Here is a 16,113-nt window from a genome sequence, read left to right as displayed (position 1 = left end):
ATGTTATGTGTCTCCTGTAACTATTGTGAACTTTAAGTCATTGACAGGGAAAGACAAATTTACAAATTCACTTGTATCAAACGCTCACAATATTTTATAGCCACACATTACATTACATTATTTCAGTTAACTTGCATGGTTTGGGTTTGTGAAACTAAAGGACCTGAAGAGAAATTCACTCAGAATGGATTTGTATTATCATGCACTATTTCACTTTGCCATCTACCCATCCTTGAAAGGAAATGATTTCAATTTAGTTTCAAACATCAAACAGGTATCGTTTTACACATAATTTGCTTTCAGCATTACACATTTGTATTAACTGTAGTCAGAATCTGGGCAAAAATTGATTGTTTAACAACAAGTACAATCATTAATTTGATTAAATGCGAACAAAAAAACGTACAGTAAATTATTTATTTCCAGAAAAAAATAAAAAAAAGTAAAATGCATCTTCAAATGAATTCAAATACAAAAATGAGTGTTAGACTAGAAAGAAGAATTTGCATGGTAGTTTCAGTTTTTCTTTTTTAAAATCATGTGAAGTTTTTACATGTAGCATAGATTTGGGCATTGAGTGAACTCTGCTGGTCTCCGTCTGGCTCAATGCCATAATCTATGATACCATAGCAATAACTCAACTGCTTTATCACTAATATTATAATATCACCGTTTACCCATTTTGAAATCAAACAATATATTTGGAGCCTCATGAGACCAATCAACAGGCAAATCTTTCCAGAATTTAATTACAAAAAGAGCAAGGCTTTGACTACACAGTCACTATTTCCATGGCTACTTGAGTTCTCATACTCAGCTAATGTCTCTGCTTGCTGGGATCAATCTTCTCCAGATGGACCAGAGGCTTCAGCTGCTCTGCAAAGCTGCGCATGTCCTCGGAAACGTTGTCCTGGCCGGCAGGAGCCAGCACACTCAACTCCACCAAGTATGAAAGTGAGAGTCGTTCAATGTTCTCCGTGTTCCCCGGCACTAAGATGCGGGAAAGCTTACTCACAACGATTTTCATGGCGCCTTTGCGGAATATATGCCCACTTGCCACAAACTCGTGATCCATCCGGAAGCCCATCTCATTGAGGAAATCGGGAAGGCTGTGGGAGGCAGCCACGTCAACACAGTTTCGCACCAGGGCATGGCGACTCTTGTCCCCGACTTCAGGTTGGCCCAGGTAGCGCAGGTGCCACGGAGCGGTCGGATGGGAAATGGAGCGCCGCGCACGTAAAATGAAAGGATTCCCTTGTTGACCTTTCAGAAGGTAAACCAGCTCGTGGTCTGTAAAGGTCTCAGGTTCCATGTTGTCACAAAGACCTCGAAGTCGATGCAGAAGACTCTCCAAAGCCTGATCAAAAACACTGCCTGCAATGTTGAAAACATATGGAATATTGGAAACACATGAATATTAAGGAACTGAGGAGTAAAACTATGATGTATTTGTTTTATTTAAATCCTAGTATAAATAATGAAACAGCTTGACTTTCATTCATGAATGTTTGACTCCAATACAACAATATTTTCTGCTGATTATAATACTATCTTCAAAACTCAATATTACATACAAGTCCAAAAAAAGGGACCGTTGAGGTGACATTACCCAGTGAATGAAAACAAACAGCATCGCGATTTGGTGTGTAAAGGAGACTTGGAAAAGTTGGTCGAGTGAAGGCGACTCATGCATGTCAACATTATAGTTTGAGTTCCAGTGAAGAAGACCGGCATTTAAATTGACTTTTGGGGAGCAGCGTATGCAAAACCTGGACAGTTGGTTTATTCATAAGATGCATTGTTATTTCTGACACTCACCTTGCAAGAGATATTCCATCATATTGATGGTTCCGCCGGTGACTGGCATCACGGTGACAGGAGGTGCTTCCATCTCTTCCCTGGAAACTTCCTGGTCTCACGTCTGTAGCAACCCAGTTAATGTGTTCCGAAACTAAAGAGAACAAAAATCTCACAGCTTCGTGACGCAGGCTTCAGACAACTACAGCTACTAGTACCTGAGCAGAACCACCGAATAGTCTTTTAAAACGAGCTTATAGGACTGAAGAGCCGGAAAACGCAAAGGTTGTATACCATTCATTCATCGTTTGAATCGTTAGCCGATATGCTAACCCATTAGCCAGACATCGTTGGCAAACAAACAGACGATTAGTATGAATGAACCACACTCTAGACCGACCTAGACAGCTACCTGGAAAATATAGACATACAGATCTAGTATTTAAGACATTAAACCTTTAGATAACGTTTGAACGACAACGCGTTCGAATAGTTCACGTACGAGTCTTTTCTTCCTTTGTTGTATTTCGTCAGTTCAGGTTGCTAGTCTAACACTACTGCCCCCTACTGGACATAACATTACATGTGTTTTTGACAAAGCCCGTTGCTTTTTATCTTATCAGGCTGTGTTTTGTTCTTTTAGCATTTGTGTTAATAAAACCTGACAGACATATTGGATTTTTTTTTCATTTCTGTTTTTAATGTCTAAATGTGCCTCTGGTTCAGGTAGTTTGTTTTTGTTTTCCAGTTAAAAAAAGGCAAATCAGAAGCCGACCCTTTCCTGCACAGCTCCATCAATTTAGTACGTTTACAGCATGGATTATGTTTATTTTACAACTTTGGGGCTTTAGATTCAAGTGTAACGTTTAGATTATTGAATTTAGATTATTCTCTGCCATTGCTCTGTGACTATTTGTGACATAGTATTGAACAGCAACATCCATGTTGTTTGCGTCATGTGTCGCATCGCTCTCCAACAGCTGAAATTCCCCACAAGAGCATCGATCTTGCCTCGTCTTGTCTGGACTTGTCTTATCAGTACCTTCCCTTTTGTTTTTCAAACGTATTTCCACACTGAATCTCTTATTTACAGAGTAATTCATTGCAGCACTTACACTGTAGCAAGTACTTGTCAGAGATGATACAAGGGGTTGTCTTTCTGCATCCGTAGGAACTCACAAACGCTCTTTATTGAAATCAACCAAACAGTGAACACAGCGAAGGCATAAAGCACAACAGCCACTTGAATTATGGTGCCCCAACATCTGAAAACCACCAAATGCATCATGGGTAGTCAACATCACTGCTGAATACAGCAGTCCACCTCTCAGTCGCTACAATACTTTCACAAAAATAATAAATATATGCAGATTTCTTCTACCTTTTTTGGGGAGGAAAAGTCTATTAAAAATAATATCTAACCGTTTAATATTCTTCAAAAACTTGAGACTGTTTTGGTGTTCGGCTTTATAGGCTTGTTATTTATCCGCGTGGTTATTATATTGTTTATTTTTACTTCATATAGATGCGTTTTAAATCTAATTTTGAAACGCACTCGAGACGACGCTGGGCAACAGATGATTGACAGACATTACGGAGGAATGGATTTGGCGCACAGATGTCGACAGATTGAAAAAGAAACTGGGAAATAAAGGAGTGCACCTCCGACGAAAACAAACGTATGTGTTTTAAAACACATTTTACACTTTTCATACACCAAGTTTTCAACCGAAACAGCGTGGACATTTTAAGGTTGAATATTTGTCCGACGTTTCCATTGAATCCTGAAGCCATCCTTTCCCCTCCCCGTGGCCCATGACGTCACAACAAGCCTGACAACTACGTGTTGCGGGGCTCGGTGAGTTTATTTCCTGATTTTGTTTTCATCCTCGAGGCATCTTCACCCGCATTCCACGGTGTCGGTACAAGGCGTGTCATGGCGCTGACCAATCTTTTGGGTCCGATGTATGCGGATTGGCCGGTGCATCACTGGCTCGCGCTCGTCTGTTTGTTCGCGGTCGTCCTGACGTTGGTCAAGTCACTGAGGAGAAGAAGGGAACTCGCCAAACGCTTCGAAAACTTCCCCGGACGTCCTGCACACTGGTTTTTCGGCCATGTCCGCGAGGTAACGAGCGCACCGCATGCAAAACTCCGTTGCATTGTTGTGTTTTGAGAGGTCACAGTTCATTGATCTTTCAGTTCAAGCAAGATGGGAAGGATTTGTTCAGGGTGCTGGAATGGCAGCGCAACTTCTCTTATGGCAGCCCGATGTGGTTCGGCCCTCTCGTCTGTTTCCTAAACACGCACCATCCTGACTATGTGAAAGCCATCCTGACCTCCACTGGTGAGTCCAATGGAAGTGCTTGATTTGTCATTTTCATAATCCGTTCATCACGCATCCAGCAGAGAAACCTGTTGTAAATGGAATATGTATGTAAATGGAATATATAGTAATAACAGCAACAACAATAATAATAATATATACTGTATATACCTGTGACTTAAAGGGAGTGAAATCAAGTTTTTTTTCCTTTTTTATTACACTTTTTTTTACTGAACTGAACTTTAACCTTTTTATGATTGGAATTCTTTTTTTAGCCAGCATGCAATATTACCTCAAGTTAGCAATGTCCACAGACGGTTGGAATACACATGTATTTGGATTACTCCTGTTTATATTGAAGCGTGTTGTCTGCAACAAGTTAAGGTTCATGTGCTGTGAAACAGTCACTATTGTTATTATATTCAAATATATATATATATATACATATATATATATATATATATATATATATATATATATATATATATATATATATATATCAGAAGAATGTGTTGCAACACTTCATTACAGAGGAATTGTTGTGTATATATAAGTTGAGTCACAGGGAAACAATATTATGCTCTGAGTTTCCTGGAACTTGCAAAAATGTTAATACAGTTTTAGGAACTTAGCAGGCTGCATACAATTTTATTTAGGTAACAGGTATTACCCTAAATATACTACATATTCATGTGTGTAGTCATAGCATATTATCTCATAATTAATTAAGATAAAATATTGAATAGTGTCTAGATTTTAACCCTGAAATAGTCACCTTAGGTTCACTCCAACACAATAATTAGGAAGTATTACCTGTAAACAAACTAGTATGTATGTATATGTGTGTGTATATATATATATATATATATATATATATATATATATATATATATATATATATATATATATATATATATATATATATATATATATATATGTGTGTGTGTGTGTGTGTGTATATATATATATGTATATATATATATATATGTGTATATATATATATATATACAGACAGAGAGAGAGCGAGAGAGAGAGTTTTACTTTGCACTACATGTAATGCAAAGTAAAGTAGTAGTGAAGTTTTGCTGCTTGAACTGCGTCAACATTTTTCCCATGTCAGCCCCTCTCTGTTCTATAAGAGCATGCTGCTTCCCTGTGTTTCAGAACCGAAAGATGATTTCGCCTACTCCTTTGTCAAGCCATGGATCGGTAGGTCTCCCCTGTGACTCTTCAAATATTAACATGAACAAGAAGTCCTGCACCATGACTAACTACGGTTGAAGAAATGCGAACATAACCAGTGATTATTTACAGGCGACGGATTGCTGGTGTCTAACGGACACAAATGGTTCCGCCACAGGAGGCTGCTGACCGCGGGTTTCCATTATGACATCTTAAAATCATACGTTAAAGTGATGTCCGATTCGGCCATGACCATGCTGGTATGTGTGTGGTTTATCGAGCTTAACACACAAAAAATCAATCCTGTTTCAACTCAGTCTGAAGCAGAGTTCAATTGGTACTAACTCAAGTGTGATCCATATTTAGGATAAATGGGAAAGTTATGCTCGCTCTGGTCAGCGTCTGGAGCTGTTTGAGCATGTCAGTCTGATGGCCCTGGACAGTATTTTGAAGTGTGCCTTCAGCTACGACAGCAGCTGTCAGACGCAGAGGTAGGCGCTCTCAATTGTCCGCAGGTGTCTTCTTTTTAATCCTTGTCGAAAAAATTATCGTCTTTTCTTGTTCTAGCGGTACAAATACGTACATCAACGCAGTGTATGAGCTGAGTGAACTGACCAACCTCCGCTTCAGGACCTTTCCGTACCACAACAATCTGATTTTTTATCTCAGTCCTCACGGATTCAGATTCAGGAAAGCTTGCAGGATCGCCCACAAACACACAGGTAGGCTCGCTGGTCTGCAATCATCAATGCAAGTGATGAAGCTTCACGAAACAGTGTCCCCAATTGAAGAGCTCAGTAGGTGGTGCTCTAAGTTTAAAATTCATATGAGGTTTCATTTAAATGGTTGTTGAGAGTGGGTCAAAAAATGACAACACTGTTTCATGAAGCCTCATCAGCCCATCACGAATTAATACAGATCCAGTTACTACAAATGTGATTTTGTCTGACAGAGGAAGTCATTCGGAAGAGAAAAGAAGTATTAAGAGAAGAGAAGGAGCAGGGAAAAGAGCAGACCAAGAAACACTTGGACTTCCTGGACATTCTTCTCCTCGCAAGAGTATGTTTGCCAGCGTCATGAGTCATCCGATGATGACGTCTGTATTGATAAACTCAATGTTTTGGATCATGAAATTTTGAATTTGGTAATGACTGAACTCAGTAGCACCAAACCTAAATACTTTCTGAATAATTCCTCCAAGAATTTGACCTTGGATGCTGGTAGAATGTGCTCCAGGTTATGACCTTGTCTTATTTTTGGTGGCCAGGATGAGACCCAGCAGGGATTTTCAGACGAAGACATCCGTGCTGAGGTGGACACCTTCATGTTTGAGGGCCACGACACCACGTCCAGCGCCATCTCCTTCATCCTCTACAATTTGGCCAACCACCCAGAGCATCAGAAGCTCTGCAGAGAGGAAGTGATGCAGGCTCTGCAAGGGAAAGACACTTTTGAGTGGTAGGTGTCCCAACTAGTGATGGGCTGAGGAGGCTTCATGAAACAGTGTTGTCTTTTTCAGAGCTCCGTAGATGGCGCTCTCAGTTTTAAAATGATATGAGGGTTCATTGAAATGCTTGTTAAAATCCAAAGATTTTTAATGTAGACAGTGCCATCTAGAGGCCACAGAAAAGGAGCACACTGTTTCATGAAACCTCATACGCCCATCACTAGAACTGCCCTTTAAATTTTCACCATTATTTCTTCAAGATTTTGCACTTAGTTGGGCGGACGGGGTAAAAGTCACAGTGCTGTTTTGTCGCATCATGTCTTCCTCAGCTGTCGGCCCTGATGTGCTTTCAGCAGTCTGTCCGCCACAAACAGTCTGACCTCTGACCTCCTTTTAGGGATGACCTCAGTAAAATCCCCCACACGACAATGTGCATCAAAGAATCGCTCCGTCTGTATCCTCCTGTGCCGGGAATTTCAAGAAACCTAACAAAGACGTTGACATTTCCAGATGGAAGGAGTTTGCCAGCAGGTTGGTCTTTTTTTTTCTATTTCCACACGGGTGTGCAACTTGTAAACTCTCACAATTGTAAAAGATAAACATTAACTTTTAACGGCAAATATTTTAACATGCACACTTTTCAAGTTTTTCAAAGCCTTTAAATATTTAACATGCTGCTATCACTTATTCTCTACTGTCACTCGTGTTGATGAAGCAACAGAGTTGCTCAGTTTATGTTTGTCTGTTCAGTATTTTGAACTTCTGTTTGAGCCTTGTTTTGAAAAAAAACTAGGATGTAAAGTGATTTTCTGTCATGTTTTCTGTTCTTCTTCCGAAGATACGCGTGTTGGAATTAGCATATTTGGGCTTCACCGGAATCCTACTGTTTGGGAAAACCCTTCTGTGAGTATACCCTTCTGTATACCCTCTCTTTTCATCATTATTGATCTAAACTTTAATTATTACTTCAGCCAGTCTGAAGCGTTGCAGTGCAGGATATCCAGTCACATGACTTCTCCTGGGTAAAGCAGCCTGACATTTCCATTTTATAAAACAATATTATCAAACAGCATGATTTATACCAAGTCATAGCACTGAACTAACTTTCATGTGAATTTGTTGAGAAAGGCTTTGGGAACGTCATAGCACGACCGCCACCTGCTGCCCGTCTGAGCTCATTCTAAATTCTAATCTAAGAACTGTTTCCATTGGTTCATGCTAAAGTTATTTTCAAGTTATTGTCACAGTCTCAACCCAAACAAAATATTGTTTATTTTGCATCCATTTGACAAAAGCACAATAAATCATTTTTTATATCTCCTTATTAAAACTAAAGCTCTTTTAGTGTCTTGAAAATATTTGTAGAAGAATTTCAAGTACATTCAGAGTCGTGGAAACCCTGGCCATTGTGTAGAGAAAAACATCCCTGAACAAAAGCAAACAGATGCTTTTGTTTGCTTTTGTTCAGGGATTCCTCCATGTTTGTTGTTGTTGTTATCATCCGAGCTGCCACCTGTCTTGTGCATCAGTGTGAGCAGTGGACCAGGGACTCCTGCACTTACAAAGGTTCCCTGTTGTCTGGAGAGCAAACTGTTCAATTAAATAAAATAAAATTATTTTATGTTGTAATATAAATAATTTTCTCCACATGTCCACTTCATCTTCCTTTTCAACCCTTCCTTCGTGGGAACATCCTGTTGGATTGGCAACATCCCCCTTTCCACAGAACAACTGCTTACCTTTAAAACCTCGCAGGTCTATTGAGCCACAGTCACCTGTCCCAGCCTCTAACATCTGCTATTTGCGTTAATTCACGTGGCAAACTGGAGACCCAGGGGCCAAGTCATTTCATGCAGCTATGACCATTTAAAGCTAAGCACTTTGTTCTGGCCTTTCTTGTGTGCAGGTGTTTGACCCCCTGCGTTTCCTGCCGGAGAATGTTTCCAAGAGGTCGCCACATGCCTTCGTCCCCTTTTCTGCTGGTCCAAGGTTTGATGATTTGTGTACTCAGCTAACATGACTGTCTTTAAGATGGAAACTCTGCTCCAGGGGGTTGCGTCAGTTCTCACATTTCACCTAGTTAGTGCTCCGTTTTGTCTGTGTAAGCAGACACCAGAACACACTCTCCCAAACTAAGACGACAAGTGCCTTTTCTTCCCAGCCATGTCTAATGAGTACCTCTCTGCTCTTCAGGAACTGCATTGGTCAGAATTTCGCCATGATTGAGATGAAGGTGGCGGTGGCTCAGACGCTGCGCAGATTTCAGCTGATAAAAGAGCCTGATTTTGAACCCTTGTTGGTCACTCGCCTGGTCCTCCGCTCTCTCAACGGCGTCTACATCAGACTCAAGCCGCTGGATGCTGCCGAGTGAGGAGATGCACTCCAGCTAGCAGAATCACTTTTGCCTTGGAACCTTGTAGTTTAAAACTCCAAAAGTCTTAGTGATGCACTAAAAACTGACCTTTCACACTCACTCTTGATCACTGACCGCTGTGTTAAAAATTAACAAATATTTACTGGTCCTTGGAGAAGGATCAGTGTGTGTAAAGGTGAGGCACTTGCCAATTCAGTTTGTGGTCTGGTGTCTTCAGTTCAATGTTTAACGTGAGATCAACTGCAATAAATTTTTTTCCTTGGCTTTTTTTTGCAACATTGTGACATGATCATTTATTGACCTGTTCTCTTTGGCGTTTGCAACATTTTTATTCAATGCAAAAAAACGTCAGAATGCGGTAAAATTCCAATCCAATTCCATGCACCTATTTGTTTCGGACAACAGGTGGCAGCAAAGAGAGCAGACACTGTCCCGAATGTGAAATTTTTTTGTTGATTTCTATGCCTCGTGAGGTAAAAACACTACAATTATTTGCAACATACTGCACGACATCTGATCTGGAGCTTGACTGAGCTGCAATATTTTAGTTTAAGGGACTGAAGGGATTGACCTGCTACAGTGGTAGTGAACCAGTGGTAGCGAGGGTCAAAGGTCATCCCCATAACACCTGACATTGTACCTGGCATTGACCTACACTACTGCTTCATGTCCATATTGATAAAGAGAAAACCGTTTCTTGTTTTTATGACACTTTTTACAGAACCTTATTAAACGATTAATTCACTTTCTTTGTGAATATTTTATAAATATTTTTGTTGTATACATCATAATAAACATTGCTCCAACTCATTTTTTAAAATTAAAACATTAAATTCCGTTGACTTTCTGCTGCACTTAGTTGTATTGACACGCCCCGCCCACCAGCGCCTCGCCTGTCTCTTTTTATTTCTGGGACAGTTTTATCAAATCCACCGGCGAGTGGAACGAACCCGAACATGGCTGCCACGGAGTTCTCTGCTGAAACTCACTTCCCTTATATGTATCAGCTCTTGGCGCTTGTTTGTCTGGCCGCGGTTGTTTACAAGCTGATCGCCGTTGTTCAGCGGAGGAGACACTTCATCAAGCATGTGCGACAGTTCCCCGCTCCCCCGACTCACTGGCTCTTTGGCCACATTCGTGAGGTGAGTGCTGCAAGTTCATGCGCGTGCATGGCATTTTGTTCTAGTCCAAAAAATCTATCTCAACCCAATAATATTAAGCATCATTGTAGCCCGCTAAAATAACGGTCCGGTGTTGCAGTTTTACCAAAGACAATGCGAAATAAATAAATAAATGTATGAATAAAACAACAGTAAAATTAGAAGAAAAAATAAGTATTTATTAATTTATTTTGTAAAATGGATGAGTCTGACCACTGTCGATCTCTGCTTGTACTTCAGCTGTACAAAGATGGCAATGAGTTGTTTACATTTTTACGATGGCAAGAGCAGTACACCGATGCCATCCCTGTTTGGGTCGGACCTAATAACTGCTTTGTCAACCTCCACCATCCAGATTATGTGAGGACGCTCCTGGCTTCAGTGGGTGAGACTGATTTTTTTTTTTTTTTCCATCATTTAATCCAATGTTTAATGTTTAGCTATGTTGTTTCCTAAATACATTTGTTTGTTTTGGGGCAATTGCATGGTCACCTTTTCGTTTTGGTCCACAGAGCCAAAAGATAACATAGTGTACCCATTTTTCGAACCGTGGATAGGTGAGCCTTCGCTGTGTTATGCTACAGTGAGCATGAATTGATAAGCATTGCTTTCTGTCTTCAGGAGAAGGTCTGCTATTGGCCAGCGGTCAGAAATGGTTCCGCCACAGGAGGCTGCTGACTCGCGGCTTTCACTATGACGTGTTAAAGCCATACGTTAAACTGATGTCTGATTCAGCCAAGACTATGTTGGTAAGTGGTGGTCAAAGTCTGGGCAAATATTGATAGTCAATACAGGACTTTATATGTTCTGAGAGTCAAACCTTAAACTTCCTGCTGCTATGTTACTGTTGCTACCCCGTGGCCCACCAAACGTTACATTAAAGGTTGTTTCTTTCAGGATAATTGGGAGAGTTATGCACACAGCGGTGAACCCTTTGAATTGTTTGAACATGTGAGTCTGATGGCGTTGGACAGTATTTTGAAATGTGCCTTCAGCTACAACAGCAACTGTCAAGCTGAGAGGTTAGTTCACGCCGACCATGATATTTTCCCAGCGTTTACATGGAAAAATATTTGAATGTTGGCATGGTGACGATCCATCAAAGTTAATTAACAATTCAGATTTGCATTAAACGGGTACTATATATGTTAACTTAAGATAATAGTCCCTGTGCAAACAGCTAACACTAAGTTTTGCACTACTTCAAGACGGGTGGAGATCAGAGGGCGAACCGACAGCAGCCTCTGTCATTCTAAAGCAATATTGCATAACAGGAAGTGAAAGTGCTGCTCCCGTGTCAAAGGTCTTACCACCACTCTCTGATATGGTATCAAAGTTGGGATTTGGATCAATGAGAATGATGGTAGTAGAATAATTGAGGTGTGAAAGCTTCAGCAGTGTTGGGCACTGGTCCAATGTTGACTCCTGTCCACAGCTGTGTGCAGCTTTTTGAATTAGTGTTGATGTCAAATTATTCATTTCACAAAGTGCATAATAACCTGTTTAATGTCACCAAAAGGCATGACTAACATGAACTACTGTTCTCCTTCCCAGTGGGTCCAATGCGTACGTGAAAGCTGTGTTCGACCTCAGTGAGCTGATCAACAAGCGCTTCATGTTCTTTCCCTACTACAGTGATCTGATTTTCCATCTCAGTCCTCATGGATTCCAATTCAGGAAATCCTGCAGGATTGCTCACAATCACACTGGTAATGCAGCACGCTGAGTATTACTCTGACTGATGGGCGTCAGAAGTAGAAAAACTGTGTTCTGCCTTGAAGCGGAAGTGATACAAGCGAGAAAAGAGGTGCTGAAACGAGAGGAGGAGATGGACCGAGTGCAGACCAAGAGATATCAGGACTTTCTGGACATTCTGCTGCTCGCAAAAGTAGGTCATGGATGGATGGATGAGGGATGGACAGATGTATGGGCAGATGGAATAGATAGATGGATGGATGGATTGATGGATGAGGGATTGAAGGATGTATGTGCAGACGGAATAGATAGATGGATGGATGAGGGATTGAAGGATGTATGGACAGATGGGATAGATGGATGGATGAGGGATTGAAGGATGTATGGACAGATGGGATAGATTGATGGATGAGGGATTGAAGGATGTATGTGCAGACGGAATAGATAGATGGATGGATGGATGAGGGATTGACGGATGTATGGACAGATGGGATAGATTGATGGATGGATGGATGGATGGATAGATGGATGGATGAGGGATTGAAGGATGTATGGGCAGATGGATGGATGGATGGATGAGGGATTGAAGGATGTATGTGCAGACGGAATAGATAGATGGATGGATGGATGGATGAGGGATTGACGGATGTATGGACAGATGGGATAGATTGATGGATGGATGGATGGATGGATGGGATGCATGGATGAGGGATTGACGGATGTATGGGCAGATGGGATGGATGGATGGATGAATGGATGGAAGGATGGATGGGATGGATGGATGTATGGACAGACTAGATAGATGGATGGCATAGATCAATGAATGAAGAGACAGGATGAATAGATGGAAGGATGGATGGGGATGGATGGATGGAGAGACAGGATGGATGGATGGGGATATATGGATGGATGGACAGACTAGATAGATGGATGGATGGATGGATGAATGGAGAGACAGCATGGATGGGTAGAAGGATGGACAGATGTTTGGACAGACTGGATAGATGGAAGGATGGATGGCATGGATGAATGGATTGATGTATGGAGAGACAGGATGGATGAATGGATGGATGGGGGATGGACAGATGCATGGACAGACAGACATTCAGACATCAGGTGGGGTACATGGTGTGGGACACCTGGTATGGATGGATGGATGAATGGACTGTGGAGGGATGGACAAATGATTGCTGGATGGATGGGTGGGAGGGGTGGTTGAACTGGAAGACAGACATGATGCTAGAAAGAAGGACAGCTGATGAATGGACGGCAGACAAACAATGGATGGATGATCTGGATGAATGGACGTCATGTTATTATTATTAATACAGGACGAGGATCAGATGGGACTAACTGAGGAAGAAATCAGGGCGGAGGTGGACACCTTCATGTTTGAGGGCCACGACACCACGGCCAGTGGCATCTCCTTCATTCTCTACAGTCTGGCCTGCAACCCAGAACACCAGAAGCTCTGCAGAGAGGAAGTGATGCAGGCTCTGGATGGGAAAGCGTCTTTTGAAGTGTAAGCAACAGGCTCTTTAAAATGCAGAGCAACACCTCACCAGAGGCTGCCTTTATGCAAGAGACAAAAGGTAACTGTTGGCAGGGCGCTGAGAGACGGACTGCACTTTGCGTCCTCCAGTCAGGGAGGTGCAGCCCTGCAAGGCTCAGGCAGGATGAGGGCCTTCACTTTTGCGGGCCAGTCACATAGGTGATAGCAAACGCTAGGAATTGTTGTGCGTGAACATTGCTATCTTGGTGCACAATGAGATGGAAACTTGTTCCCATCTTAGGGAGGATCTGGGTAAAATTCCGTACACTACCATGTGCATCAAAGAATCACTCCGTCTCTACCCTCCTGTACCGGGAGTCTCCAGAGTTCTCACCAAGCCTATGACCTTTGTCGATGGAAGGAGCTTGCCAGCAGGTCAGTTGTTGCATAACACCAGTTTAATATTTAATTTTGTGTTGGTCTTCTGGTGCCACATGATCCCTGGTGTGTCCATGTTACGCAAGAATGAAGTCATGAATAAATCATGCGGAAAATATTCCCGGTTAACAGGTTTCCGAGTTGGAGTCGCAATTTTTGGGCTGCATCGGAATCCTTCTGTGTGGGAGAACCCTTCTGTGAGTCACCGCAATCCTCGTGGTATCAGACAAATCACTCAATAACTGAATCTAGAGTCCTGCGTCCGAATAATTCCCAAGTTATTACTCAAAATTAACCATAACACGAGTAGAAAAGCACTCAGAGAGCGCAGACCGACATCCAGCTTCCCATTTCTTCCCACATTGTGACTTTTCCAACCCAAGATATTTTTACTATTGTAAGATATTGCCCTTCATTTCATGTACTTACATGGCGTTTGAAATACAATTGGGAGCAATGAGTTCAATGATGGCAGTAGCGCTATTGAACACGCGGTAAGAAAGTTGTCTGAGCTTGCAAACTCACATGGTACATTCATGACAAATGGGATTCACCAACAGGTCACGATAAAAATTGGTTGATCTGCTCGGCGGCGTGTCTAAAGTTTCAATACTATTATTAGTCGTGATGTACGTATGATGCTTCGTGAAACACTGTCCTAATTTACAGAGCCCACTAGATGGCGCTCTGCTCTAAAACCTTTGGATTCTAACAACCATTTAAATGAAACATATCATTTTAAAATCGAGAGCGCCACCTACTGAGCCCTGAAAATGACAACACTGTATCATGAAACTGCATCATCCCATCATGAAACAGTGTCCCAATTTGGGGGCCACTAGATGGCAGTGCCTGCATGTATAAGCTTGGGCTGTGAACAAAGCTTTATATCGTTTTATAACCAAGAGCGCCACCTACAGAGCTCAAAAATGTAGGACGCTGTTTCATGAAACCTCATCAACTTGTCGGTAACTATGTTATTAAGTCCAAATATCTTGCTGAACATTTTGAAAATTGAAACAAGGCTTTAGAAAAAGCTTTCAAATGAAAACTTCAACTGAGTAAGTGAGTGGAGAATTTGTCTGAGATGTGTTTTCCCTTCAAGGTTTATGATCCTCTCCGTTTCCTGCCAGAGAATGTTTCCAAACGATCGCCGCATGCGTTTGTGCCCTTTGCTGCCGGTCCAAGGTTTGTTTGCACGTCCCGGTCGAACAAGCCCTTCTGTTGACTTTTCCACAAAAAAGTAGAAATCAACAAAAATAATGGATCCTCATAATAGGAAGAAAACTGTTTCATATTGGCACTTGTTTGTTGCGGCTCATTTGTGGGGTGAGGTATATATAGCATCTCTCCACACGAGGCAGCTTTTACACCCGTATGTGGTCTATTTGTGCTGGGAGATGGAAGACTCTCAGCTGTAATGCCAATTGAAGAAGGCATTTTATTTGTTTACTTTTTTTGGATTACACTGAAACTATGCTTTTATTTTGTATATTTGGGCGTAAAGAGAAAACAAAAGAGAAATATTTGCGGCCCAAGCTTGCTTTGCCTCCCGAACACTCAGGGATTCATCTTTTAACAGGAACTGCATTGGCCAGAACTTTGCCATGAACGAGCTGAAGGTGACCATCGCGGAGACGCTGAGGAGATACGAGCTGATGGAGGTGCCGAACTTCAAACCCAGGATCGTTCCTCGCCTGGTTCTACGGTCACTCAACGGCGTCTACATCAAAATCAAGCCTCTGAATGCCAAGTGATCGGAGCAAGGGACGGATTTATGGAAGACTGGCGCTTAACTACCCTGTTATTGAATTGATACCGGGCCTGTCATTGCTGATCCATTCTTATTGGAGAGCAACAAAAACTGTTGTCAGCCAAAATGTGACGTTGGCGTGCGATATGTTAAGCCAGACAGCAGGTGGCAGTAGCGTTAAGGAGCAACACTACACACAGAACTGTTCATTGAGTTTTTGACTTGCTGCAGTTTAACGACAATGTGATGTCAGATTATAACATGAAATAAAGTCCTACTAAGCGTGAAGCCCAGATATTTTCTGACAAAATGTTTTCTATTTAAAGCTTTTAAGGGGGAGCGAATGGGATGATGCGACATTTCAGTAGACAGTGGCGACCCTGCCTACTTCCGGTTGACCACACAACGCCCACCTTCGGCACTTGGCTTGGCTGAAAATTGGAAACCAGATA

At 41.8% G+C, this 16,113-nt stretch overlaps 3 protein-coding genes across 4 annotated transcripts; 2 read left to right on the top strand and 1 right to left on the bottom strand.

The window, feature by feature from the left end:
• Positions 1-731: 731 nt before the first annotated feature.
• med18 (mediator of RNA polymerase II transcription, subunit 18 homolog (yeast)) lies at positions 732-2,337 on the bottom strand. 2 transcript variants are annotated; one of them, XM_053880703.1, is made up of 3 exons: positions 2,300-2,337; positions 1,819-1,951; positions 732-1,374 (listed from the first exon to the last, which is right to left on the bottom strand). In XM_053880703.1, the coding sequence occupies exons 2-3, from the start codon at positions 1,889-1,891 to the stop codon at positions 818-820; spliced, it is 630 nt and encodes a 209-aa protein (XP_053736678.1). In that variant the 5' UTR covers positions 1,892-1,951; positions 2,300-2,337; the 3' UTR covers positions 732-817. The 2 variants fall into 2 exon arrangements, with proteins under 2 accessions (XP_053736678.1, XP_053736677.1); XM_053880702.1 differs by having other exon boundaries at positions 2,016-2,331.
• LOC128768097 (cytochrome P450 4B1-like) lies at positions 1,908-9,399 on the top strand. Its single transcript, XM_053880698.1, has 12 exons — positions 1,908-3,922; positions 3,997-4,141; positions 5,285-5,329; positions 5,435-5,562; positions 5,669-5,793; positions 5,870-6,024; positions 6,255-6,361; positions 6,570-6,760; positions 7,147-7,280; positions 7,588-7,652; positions 8,656-8,738; positions 8,943-9,399. The coding sequence occupies exons 1-12, from the start codon at positions 3,734-3,736 to the stop codon at positions 9,118-9,120; spliced, it is 1,545 nt and encodes a 514-aa protein (XP_053736673.1). The 5' UTR covers positions 1,908-3,733; the 3' UTR covers positions 9,121-9,399.
• Positions 9,400-9,991: 592 nt separating this feature from the next.
• Positions 9,992-15,972, top strand: LOC128768098 (cytochrome P450 4A5-like). Its single transcript, XM_053880699.1, has 12 exons — positions 9,992-10,265; positions 10,524-10,668; positions 10,796-10,840; positions 10,905-11,032; positions 11,181-11,305; positions 11,838-11,992; positions 12,065-12,171; positions 13,310-13,500; positions 13,772-13,905; positions 14,041-14,105; positions 15,014-15,096; positions 15,491-15,972. The coding sequence occupies exons 1-12, from the start codon at positions 10,080-10,082 to the stop codon at positions 15,663-15,665; spliced, it is 1,539 nt and encodes a 512-aa protein (XP_053736674.1). The 5' UTR covers positions 9,992-10,079; the 3' UTR covers positions 15,666-15,972.
• Positions 15,973-16,113: the final 141 nt, after the last annotated feature.

This window comes from Synchiropus splendidus, chromosome 12, assembly GCF_027744825.2.
Source record: "Synchiropus splendidus isolate RoL2022-P1 chromosome 12, RoL_Sspl_1.0, whole genome shotgun sequence".
Taxonomy (NCBI): domain Eukaryota; kingdom Metazoa; phylum Chordata; class Actinopteri; order Syngnathiformes; family Callionymidae; genus Synchiropus; species Synchiropus splendidus.
The sequence above is the reverse complement of the archived record's forward strand: the minus strand, read 5'-3'. Positions and strand labels throughout refer to the sequence as shown.

Bases quoted from the DNA above. Each gene is read 5' to 3' on its own strand.
- LOC128768098 (XM_053880699.1), top strand. From the start codon at position 10,080: ATGGCTGCCACGGAGTTCTCTGCTGAAACTCACTTCCCTTATATGTAT. The intron at 10,266-10,523 runs GTGAGTGCTGCA...CTTGTACTTCAG, and splicing joins TCTTTGGCCACATTCGTGAG to CTGTACAAAGATGGCAATGA. The intron at 10,841-10,904 runs GTGAGCCTTCGC...TTCTGTCTTCAG, and splicing joins ATTTTTCGAACCGTGGATAG to GAGAAGGTCTGCTATTGGCC.
- LOC128768097 (XM_053880698.1), top strand. From the start codon at position 3,734: ATGGCGCTGACCAATCTTTTGGGTCCGATGTATGCGGATTGGCCGGTG. The intron at 4,142-5,284 runs GTGAGTCCAATG...CCTGTGTTTCAG, and splicing joins AGCCATCCTGACCTCCACTG to AACCGAAAGATGATTTCGCC. The intron at 6,362-6,569 runs GTATGTTTGCCA...TTTGGTGGCCAG, and splicing joins ACATTCTTCTCCTCGCAAGA to GATGAGACCCAGCAGGGATT.
- med18 (XM_053880703.1), bottom strand. From the start codon at position 1,891: ATGGAAGCACCTCCTGTCACCGTGATGCCAGTCACCGGCGGAACCATC. The intron at 1,375-1,818 runs GTGAGTGTCAGA...TCAACATTGCAG, and splicing joins GATGGAATATCTCTTGCAAG to GCAGTGTTTTTGATCAGGCT.